Source organism: Pseudorasbora parva, chromosome 17, assembly GCF_024679245.1.
Source record: "Pseudorasbora parva isolate DD20220531a chromosome 17, ASM2467924v1, whole genome shotgun sequence".
Lineage (NCBI taxonomy): Eukaryota > Metazoa > Chordata > Actinopteri > Cypriniformes > Gobionidae > Pseudorasbora > Pseudorasbora parva.
Window position 1 is genome coordinate 43,634,571 of NC_090188.1, and position 11,772 is coordinate 43,646,342.

The 11,772-nt window shown below is 35.8% G+C and overlaps 1 protein-coding gene across 1 annotated transcript; it reads left to right on the forward strand.

The window, feature by feature from the left end:
* Positions 1–5,049: 5,049 nt before the first annotated feature.
* LOC137044790 (intelectin-like) lies at positions 5,050–11,162 on the forward strand. The gene is made up of 8 exons (XM_067421067.1): positions 5,050–5,186; positions 5,706–5,790; positions 7,061–7,165; positions 7,245–7,492; positions 8,184–8,342; positions 8,442–8,562; positions 8,845–8,948; positions 10,685–11,162. The coding sequence occupies exons 2-8, from the start codon at positions 5,709–5,711 to the stop codon at positions 10,835–10,837; spliced, it is 972 nt and encodes a 323-aa protein (XP_067277168.1). The 5' UTR covers positions 5,050–5,186; positions 5,706–5,708; the 3' UTR covers positions 10,838–11,162.
* Positions 11,163–11,772: the final 610 nt, after the last annotated feature.

The window sequence follows — 11,772 nt, forward strand, 5'->3', positions numbered from 1 at the left end:
ACTTGTCTACCATAGTAGGGGAAAAATAATATTGTAGTCAATGGTTGCTCTCTCTGCTTCGTTACAAACATTCTTCAAAATATCTTTTGTGTTTAGCAGACGAAAGAAAGTCATACAGGTTTGAAACAACTTGAAGGTGAGTAAATGACAATTCTCATTTTTAGGTGATATTCAGAAACACTGATATACGATACTATAAACACTATATAATGTCTTGCTCTGTCAAGCGGGAGAAGTTATTCTATGTAGGCTAAACTGCGCCATGCATTTCCAGTGTGGGGGAATGGACTGTTTTCCCTCACGCTGGCAAGGACATTATCCAGTAATTTTAAGGAAATTTCTGTTAAGCCTTAAAACAAAACCTAATGTAATGTGCAATTAAACACCTGTACTGTTCAGATTCAGACTGTTCTAGATTCAGGCTCTTTTGGCGTACAGTTTTTTGCATACAGTCCCTGACAAAAGTCTTGTCGCTTGTGTACAAATTGACCTAAAGTGCCGCTGAAATATATTTCTAATCAAGATTTTTTTTTACAAGAAATGGCTCATTTTAATCCCACCAGCTTTTGTGATAATGTTTCAGTGAAAAACTAAACTTTCAAAAAGTATTCTAATATTCACAGCTTGGTAAAGCCCATTGAGTCAATTTTTGCAAAGACATAAGTGTTGTCGCCTTGTCATATGAGCTTCACCTGTGACTAATAATGGATCAATTAGGTCTCAAGTGTGTATAAAAAGAACCCCAGTACACTAGACCTTCACATCAACTGCAACTAGACCTCTGCAAACATGCCTAAGATTCACCCTGAGACTAAAGTTTTGATTATCAAGAGGCTGAAGACCAGAGCCACTGCTGATGTGGCAGACACCTTCAATGTGTCTCAGCGTCAAGTACAGAGGATAAAAAAAAGATTTGAAGAGACTGGAGACGTTTTTGACAAGCCCAGGTCAGGCAGACCCCGCAAGACAACTGCTCGAGAGGACCGTTTGTTGGTTTGAAAATCCAAGGCCAGCCCATTTTCCACTGCAGCAGAGCTCCACGAGACCTGGTCACCCGACGTCCCTGTGTCAACCAGAACAGTTTGTCGGATTCTGTCTCGAAATGGCCTCCATGGTCGATTCAGTGCCCAGAAGCCAGCACTAAACAAAAGACAATTGAAAAACCGTGTGGCATTTGCCAAGGCCCACAGCCTGCTAAAAGGATGGACGCTGGAAAAGTGGCACTCGACAATGGGGATACTTATGACCTTTTGCCTGTCTTTGGATTACCCTTTAATATATACTGCGTTTGGATCTCCAACCCTGTCTCAGAGCAGTTCGTTACAAGCTGACTTTCAATCGCAATCATCACAGAGCAGTTTGTCTGCCGCTTCAGAAATGTCGACTCTGTCCTCTCCAGCAGCTGGAATGTGTTCACGGATGCCATAGCAACTCTCAACTTGAGACTTGACTTGGACTCTAGCTCAGAGACTTGAGACTTGACTTGGACTCGAGCTCAGAGACTTGAGACTTTACTTGGACTCGAGCTCAGAGACTTGAGACTTTACTTGGACTCTAGCTCAGAGACTTGAGATGGCACATGGTGCTGACACTCAAACCCTTATGAAAAAGGCAAGTGAACAACACACCGATGTAATCATGCTCTCATGAGAGAAAATGAACCACCCACGCGAACACTGTAATCCTCAGGTCGCCCAGGCTTATCAGCTGAAGTAGCCATTTTCTGCGGCTCCAGAAAAGAAACCAGATCGGGCTATAAGCGAAGGGACTCAACCCCATTTGAGGTTTCATAGTCTCGACCGCCCATCTAGACCGAGTAACAACCCGTGCTGGAAGCCAGAATATAGCCCTGTGTCCCAATTATCCATTCTAAATAGTATTCAAAAATAAAATTAGTATGTCCCAAATCATACTATGTTGAAAAGAGTATTGCTTAATTATTGCTTACCATGCTTAATGTTTTATTATCAAGGTGAACACATGAAAATCATCAGTATCTGTAAAATTCACCTACATAAATGAGTTTCACCCGCGCTGTGGGTCATTGGCCCGTTCTCTAAAGGTGTGTTGGACATCGGCTGCGTCTGTATGTAACCGATCGGCCAGAGCCATGTGCAGGTGAGGAGGAGCTGCAAACCAAGAAGTGATGTCGGACACTGTCTGCTTCCAGTTGGGACATTCAAGCTATATTTGCATACTTTATCACAGCTGAATTTAAAGGGATAGTTCCCCCAAAAATGAAATTGGTGTCATTAACTCCTCTCCCTAATGTCGTTCCATACCCGTAAGACCTCTGTTCATCTTCAGACACAGTTTAAGATATTTTATATTTATATAATTTTTATACAGGTGAGGACATTGCCATCTCTAGCTCTTTGGTTGCCCTAGGCGAGATGGAGTTTGGCGGCCCCCCAAATGCTCTTATAGTAAACTGCATATACAAAAATGCTAAAAAAAAAAGGATATTTGACAAATTATGAATCAAACAATGGATGAACAAACAAAAATGCTTTTATAGTCACTCCAACACTTAATCAAACAAATTAGAACTTGAAGGATCAACCCGATATGGAATTGTTCATGCACAAATGCTAAAAAGAATGTTCAAGGTTATTGACCAAATACTAACTCCATAAACTGTGCAAAAACACTCTTAAGCACATGTAAGGACACTTGAGCAAATTATGACCCATAAACTGGATTAACTATACCCTCTAAAAACAAAAAATACACACACACACATACATACATACACACACACACACATATATATATATATATATATATATATATATATATATATATATATATATATATATATATATATATATATATATATATATATATATATATATTATATTGCAGGTGAGGAGGAGCTGCAAACCAAGAAGTCGGACACTTTCTGCTTCCAGTTGACATTCGCGCTATATTTGCATACTTTATCACAGCTGAAGTTAAACAAATGCAATATTTGTCAAATACACAGATGTTTCAGAAGACATTTTCACTCAATACTTTATGCACTGCTTAATAAAGCATCTGTTTGTATAATAAAACAGTTCAACATATAAACCTACACTATCAATGAAGTGGGGTATATGTTTTTTTAACAGTTTTAGTTTGATACACATGACAATACAACATCGCGATTACATGAAAACATACATGACTACATGGATATATTTAAATAATATATTTCATCTTGACCAACAACTGCATTTAAGTGACTCAGGAGTGCTGACAAGAGCACTGTGGTGGTCAGTGCCATAGATATCCATAATAAGGACTAGATATCTTACGGCGGAGTCACCATCGGCATCACCGGCAGCCATCTTGTCACAGGCAAGCTTTCTGTCAGGCTCTGTGGAACCTGATGTAAGAGGAGTGGTCTGTACGAACATAAGTACTCGTATCTCGCTGAAATCTTGACGGATTTACAAATGGTTTGGGTTCTTACAAACTTTATTAACATGGCTACAAATCTGGATGCTTTAACACGTTGAAATTGCAGCTTTTCGTTTCGATAAACGACTTAATCGTGCAGCTTGTGTATCACGGCTAACTTACGTGCACATTATCAAGGCTGAGACCACAATCGAGCTGTTCAATTACATAGGTTTATTGACACCAATAACGATTTTATGACAACCAATCTTTTGTCTAGTTAAAATAAACTTAGTTTGCATGTTTTTTTGTTTAATTTACAATATAAATTAATAAGTAAAATACAATTTATTATAATAGTGATATTCTTATTATAAAAGCGTTTATATATATATATATATATATATATATATATATATATATATATATATATATATATATATATATATATATATATATATATATAGCTGGCTCTGGAAAAAAAATTCAGAGCTATATATGTGTATAAATATATATAATTTCTCATGTTGCCATTCGGTACACAGTTTTAATAGCCTATATATTGATTTAACATAAATACCCTGTGTGTGTGTATATTCATTGCACCTGTCTGTTCTGTTCAATGTTACTTTCATATTGAAGTCCATGGTTATAATTATTCATAAGTATGTAGTGTCATAACTACATCTCTGACATTTATAACAAACGAAACAGTTTGAAAATCGAGCAAGTTATGGCTATTTAAAAGTACATGCACCATCCCAGATAGCAAAATTGCTCTGGCCCAGATCCGGCCCACACTTGACACTTTCATCTGGCCCACTACCCGCGTGGAATGATGGCACTTGGGCGGTCCGCTCCCGTTTGCCAGATTTAGGCCGCAATCAAGCCATAGCAACGCCGCATGTCAGCCATGAACAAAACGCATGAAGCAGAACTGGCCCACATCAAAGCACACTGTTACGAGTGAGCGAGCTGCCTGTGACAAGATGGCCGCCAGTTGCGGACGGCGACCTCCATTGGCCAACAGCGCGCACAAGACATCTAGCCTTTATTATGGATATCTATGGTCAGTGCACACTGATCCAGCGATATACTAAATCAACACAGAGTCTACCCTTGTGAAAAAGTATACTTAAGTGTACTAGTGTACTTAAGTACAATTAAGTGCACTTAATTGTATTGAAAGTGTATTTTTTGTGTACTTAAAATATTAAAAGTATTTTTTAAAGTGCACTTGCAGATTATATGATATAATTAAAATTAAATGCCACTTAAGTGTATTAAAGAGAATACACTTTCATGACAATATTTATAAACACGTGTACTTTGTAATAATATCTAATTAATTTGTACTTTAAAAAGTAGACTTTCATGACACTGATCCGGCTATATCCTAAATCAAAACAAGTCTATTCGCAGAGCCACGTTTAACAAACATTTGTCTAGAGCCTAAAATCCAATTATATGATGAGCTGTTAGGCATCAATGACGGGTTTAGATAAAATGTAGACATTTGTCAGTTCTTTGTTATCTGTTAATTTAATCGTTTTCCTTGTTAGTACAGCCATGCACAAATTAAATAGTTCAGTATTTACATTTTACAAAGCAAATTTGGAGTTGACATGTCAGTCAAAACACAATTCTCAAATTACGGACATTAATAGCATGTATTATTTGGCACCTGAGTATAAGTACTACTGGGAAAGGATGCCTGAGCTTTATTCTCTGCCCCGGCCAGAAGCCAAAAGCCTGGACAGCGCTCGCCAACTCAGGAGAGAACCACGAGACAAGAAGCAAATGTAAGACTTTGTGTAACATACAAATGTAATCTTGAAATATAATGTTTACACTGCAAAAAATGTTTTTCTTACTCAGTATTGTTGTCTTGTTTCTAGTCCAAACATCTAAAAATTATTAAAACAAGAAGTATTTACTAGACAAGCAAAAGAAATTGTCTTGTTTTGGGAAAAAATAACTCAAAATGAAGAGAGTTTTTGCTTAAAATAAGATAAATAATCTGCCAATGGAGTGAGTAAAATAATCTTAATTCAAACAGAAAACAAGATTAATTTTCTTACCCCAATGGCAGATTACTTGTCTATTTTAAGCAAAAACTCTGAGTTATTTCCGAAACAAGACAATAATTTGTACTTGTCTAGTAAATGTTTCTTAATGTAAGAATTTTTAGATATTTTAACTAGAAACAAGTCAAAAATGCTAAGCAAGAAAGGCCTTTTTTGCAGTGTACCATACAAATGTAATATTGAAATATGATGTTTAATTGTAATTGTGAAGAGCCCTTCTCCTTTTGTTTGCAGACCATGTTTACAAAAATGTCTCTAGGGATCTTTTTCAGTCTCGCACTGAATTTATGGCTCTGTGAGACTGCAAGTGTAATCATTTGTAAGTAATACGTTTTTGATTGATCTTAAAATGTTATTACAATATACACTGCAGAAAATGCTTTTCTTATAGTATTTTTGTCTTGTTTCTAGTCCAAACATGTAACAATTCTTAAAACAAGAAATATTTACTAGACAAGCAAAAGTTATTGGCTTGTTTTGGTGAAAAAATAACTAAAAATTAAGAGTTTTTGCTTAAAATAAGATAAATAATCTGCCAATGGGGTGAGAATTTTTTTTAAAAATTCAAACAGAAAACAGGATTATTTTGCTCACCCCATTGGCAGATTATTTTGCTATTTTAAGCAAAAACTCTCTTAAAGGGATCCCCTGGTGTTGAGACTTGTATGGCTTAATATAACATAAATGATGTCTCTTACTGAATTATGTAGTAGAAAACCCATGAAAGATCTACGTTATTTAAAAAATCGATTTTATATTTGGACCATGGGCAGCGCCATTTTGTTTGCGTTCTAGGTTGATGACGTAGAATGGTGGCACTCCTCAATCAGCTGGCATTACCCGTAGCTATTTTGTAAATCGTTTTGTACACTCGTTATTGCGGTGAACGTGAGACTGAATGACTGCACTCGAACATGTCCATGATGTCGGACGCACTACAAATGGCCGTCCCTTCAAATAATGCCCTATTTCAGGGTATAGGGGGTCGATTTCGGATTCAGCCCCTGTCGTGGAGACTGAGCAGCCCAACATCTCGATTGAGACAGCGCAGTCTGTCAGGTGTGTGTGCCCGGCCGCCGATCTGTTTGTGACTTGTGTAGGTGAGTTTGTGTGCACATGTATGTTTGAGTGTGTTTTAAGTACAATTACAAAGCAATTCATTGGTTTTGTTTAACTCTGAAACAATTTTTGAGTTGCGTTGTGGTAAAAATAGCTACGGGTAATGCCAGCTGATTGAGGAGTTCAACCATTCTACGTCATCAACCTAGAACGCAAACAAAATGGCGCCGCCCATGGTCCAAATATAAAATCGATTTTTTAAATAATGTAGATCTTTCATGGGTTTTCTACTACATAATTCAGTAAGAGACATCATTTATGTTATATTAAGCCATACAAGTCTCAACACCAGGGGATCCCTTTAATTTTGAGTTATTTTTCCCCAAAACAAGACAATCATTTTTACTTGTCTAGTAAATGTTTCTTAATATAAGAATTTTTAGATATTTAGACTAGAAATAAGACAAAAATACTAAGTAAGAAATCATTTTTTGCAGTATAGTCCACTAAATCTTTGTCTAACATTGCAGTGGATCAACAAGAAGCACCACATATAAATACAATACCTCAGAACAGAATTAAATATTCTGCTCGAAGCTGCAAAGAACTTCGCGAGAAGCATCGTGTTTACAATGGTACGGTCCTTTAAGTAATACATTTCATCTTAACCAACAACTGCATTTAAGTGACTCAGGTGTGCTTCTGTCCAAGCAGATGGCCTTTACTATCTGAACTCCTCAAGAGGGGTCCTTTATGAGGCCTTCTGTGATATGACCACTGCCGGTGGAGGCTGGACGCTGGTGGCCAGTGTTCATGAAAACAACATGTATGGAAAATGTACTGTAGGTGATCGCTGGTCTAGTCAGCAGGGCAGTAGCCCACTCTGGCCTGATGGTGACGGAGCATGGGCAAACACCGTCACATTTGGAAATGCAGAAGCCTCTACAAGTGACGATTATAAGGTTTTAATTTCATTTTATTACATTTACGGTTTTCCAGCCATACACTATTAGAAGAAAACTTTCTCTATAGAACCTTTAAAGGATCTACCAGCTCTACGTATTTGGAAGGTTCACTGCAAAAATGCTTTTCTTACTTAGCATTTTTGTCTTGTTTCTCGTCCAAACATCTAAAAATTCTTAAAACAAGAAGTATTTACTAGACGAGCAAAAGTAATTGTCTTGTTTTGGGGGGAAAAAATAACTAAAATTTAAGATTTTTTGCTTAAAATAAGCTAAATAATCTGCCAATCGGGTAAGTAAAATCTTAAAACAACATTATTTTTCTTACCCCATTGGCAGATTATTTGGCTTATTTCAAGCGAAAAAAACTCTTATTTGAGTTAATTTTTTCCCAAAACAAGACAATAATTTTACTTGTCTAGTAATTGTTTCTTAATGTAATTTATTTAGACTAGAAACAAGACAAAAATTCTAAGTAAGAAAAGCTTTTTTTAACCCATAAGTGCTAAAAGGGTTCACAGTCAAATTTGGAACTGTAGAAGCCTCTACAAGTGATGATTATAAATAATAATTGTATTTTTTACTTACCACTTATAAAGCACAATTATCGCTCAAAAAAAAATTATACGCTGGATTGAAGGATGTTTATCTGGAATCTGAAAGGACAGTCGGTTTCGTTTTTTTGCCACAGAATCCTGGATACTTTGACATTGTGGCAAAAGATGTGTCTGTGTGGCATGTTCCTAATAATATAGAGTTGGACTTCTGGTCTACTACGACCTTCCTGCGATACCACACTGAGAATCACTTCTTAACTCTCCATGGAGGAAACCTTTACAATTTATTCAAGGTCAGATTAACTTTTACAATTTGGGGTTTAAAACATTCATGCATTTTTTTAAATGAAAATACAAAAACACAGATTTTTTTTCCCTTTCAATTCTCCCAGAAATTCCCTGTGAGGTTTGGAATAGGGTCATGCCTGACTGATAACGGGCCTTCTATTCCAATAGTGTATGATATCGGAAATGCGGAATACAACAAAAATCTGTATGGTCCCCATTCAAGAAGTAAGTTTTTTTTCCCCTTCATTTAACAAGCCAATATTTTTAAGAAGACAGGGGTCAGCTTTGACTGGGACTCACTCTCTTTATTCAGTCTTTTCAAATAAACAATAAACACACTCTGAGCTCTCTCTCCCGCTGCAGACCTCGCAGAACCCCGCCCCCTTCAACACCCTTTAAGTGATGGTGTACAATTGACAAGGCATCATCATCACTCACTTGGACTAAGACATGTCGTGTGTGCATGACAGATTTTCATCAATAATATGTTCTGTGCATTTTCCACAGCAAATTTTATGCCTGGATTCATCTCATTCAGAGTCTTCAATCATGAAAGGGCAGCCATGGCTCTTTGTTCTGGACTCAAACCAACCCAGTGCAACACTGAACATGTGAGTTAAAATAATAATCTGGATTAATTAAATGATTGTCTGTGGGCAGCATTTAATATATTTTATATTACAGTGTGTATAAATAGTAAATCAGGGTTGCCAGCTCGCTCTCACTCTGCCCAACTTAATCTCACGCCAAACTGCCAAACCTGCTTTTGATATTAAACAAAGCTAAGGTTTTTAAAAAAAATATTTTAAGTTTTAAAGCAAAATTTAAAGCAAAATTCAAACAATAAATAGCATTTTGGTGCTAATTTGGCATAATGTTAAAGCTGAGGCATTGAAAAATGGATACTCAGCTCAATACTTCTAGCGCTGTGTCAATGCATTTGAATGGCTTAAGCGGATACACAACAGTTTCACTATACAGATGTTTGCAGCACGTTTTGATAAACAGCACAGCTTAGTGTGCATCGATTATTGAGTCAGCCGTATTTACAGGATCGTTTTATTATGGAGAGGGATAGAGATACAACATTGTAAACATTAATGTTATTCTTGTATTTAGCCCTCAGGTATTCCTTACTAATTGGTCACAGAAATACTCATTGATGCTCAAATGTGACCATACACCGTAACTATTTTTCAATTTAAAAAATGTTCTATATTTTAGTCAAACAATATTTATTGAATATTTTAAGGAGATATTTTGGTACTCATTACTATTTATGCAATAATTATTGTCAATTAATGACCACTTAAAATATTTTTCTTCTAATATTTCTATTATTTATATTACAATTAGCGTAATAATTAAGATTTAAATAGATAATTCCAATTCAAAGAGTCATTTTGTGGCTAAAAAGATAATAATGTTCATTTGTAATGCCATTACCCAGTAGGTGCCTTATGGCTCTTCAATAAATATACATGTATCTAATCTAGTTGCTCCAAAAAGTATTGCAGTCTTGCATTTTAATTAATATTTAGACATGATGAAACATTAGATTTCTTTAAATGTGAAATTTTAAAACGTTAATAACTTGCATCCTAATATTTTTAATGAATAATGATACTTATAAAAGCACACACAAGTGAATAATAATGAATGCGAACACATATAATTTGATGCAAGAAATATTTAAAATAGTGCTAAAATAGTGCTAAGACAAACAAATCTTTCCTTATTTTGTACAGTAGGCTATTCTACATTGATACAAAAGTCTCACTCCAACCTGAACTTAAAAGTTGGCAACCCTGAGTAAATGTGTTGATCGTAATGCATTACAATGGAAATAAATCAAGCACTGCAAAAAAAATGCTTTTCTTACTTAGTGTTTTTGTCTTGTTTCTAGTCAAAATATCAACAAAAAAAGCTTACATTAAGAAACATTTACTAGACAAGTAAAAATTATTGTCTTGTTTTGGGAAAAAATAACTCAAAACGAAGAGAGTTTTTGCTTAAAATAAGATTTTAAAATAATCTGCCAATGGGGTGAGAAAAATAATCTTGTTTTTTTTTATGAATTAAGATTTTTTTTCTTACCCCATTGGCAGATTATTTAGATAATCTTAAGAAAAAACTCTCTTCATTTTGAGTTTTTTTTTTTTTTACCAAAACAAGATGTTCGGACTAGAAACAAGACAAAAATACTAAGTAAGAAAATACATTTTTTGTTTTTTGTTTTTGTAGTGAGCGCACCAATGTCATTTGAAGAAGAACTTACACAATTAGTGGCTGACTAAATACTTTTTTGCCCCACTGTATGTTTTGTTGTTCCTCATATTTGTTGCAGTTCTGTATTGGTGGAGGTGGACACTTTCCCGAGGCGGCCCCAAGACAGTGTGGGGACTTTGCAGGTTTTGACTGGGATGGCTATGGTACTAATGCAGGATGGAGTGCTTCCAAAGAGATAACCGAAGCCGCCGTGCTTCTCTTTTATCGCTGAAACGCCAATCTCTCTAAAATCACCAGCTTCCTTTCCAAGATAATCTACATTGATCAACACCTGAATGTTACATACACAACTATTTGTGCATGTATTTCTTTACAATTTATATATCGATTTGTAATCTAAGAATGCATATGATTGTAACTGGGAAAAAAAAAATCAGATTAGCCATATACTGAGCTTTTGATTGTTCATTTCTAAAATCTCTAAAATGTTCTTGGGTTTCTTTCTATAACATTGGATGCAAATGCATAATGTCCTAATAAAACATTTGGGCTGTCAATATATAACCCTTTCATGCATTAAATGAATGATGATAACCGCAGTGTTGTTGTTGTTGCTTTTTACAAATTTTTCTCAAAAGATTTTCAGAGAGTGGACAGCATGCATTAATGTTTTAAACCGAAGAGATACTGTATTAAACATAACACAGTAATAACACGGCAACATTGTGTGTATTTAATAAAGCAATCAAAAAAGTTGCATAAAATCATGTGAAAACTAATATAGATGTGAAATATTGCAAACGCAATTGAACTTCATACAAGTTGCACTTCACGTCTATCTTTAATATCAGAACATGATGACGTGATTCCATCAAAGATCTCTACAACCTGTCAACTGTGGAAACCCAGGTATTCCCTTCAGTGAACCAGAGTATGTTTACCCTTATTAGCTGATAATTATGTTTTTGTTCAAGATGGATACATTTCTACCATAGCTCTCCTCTGAGAACAGCTAGCGATCGGGTGATTTCCATCTCATATGAAATGTTTATTGAAACCAGAGAGACGCACCAGAGTTTCCCTCTCTGAAATGAACAGAGCGATTCTCCGTGAAGGCAGCTGAGCGAACTATCGGTGACTGGCATCTAACCCAGGTCCTGCTGGAGAATGAGAGCATGCCAAAACACACACACTGGGACAAAACCA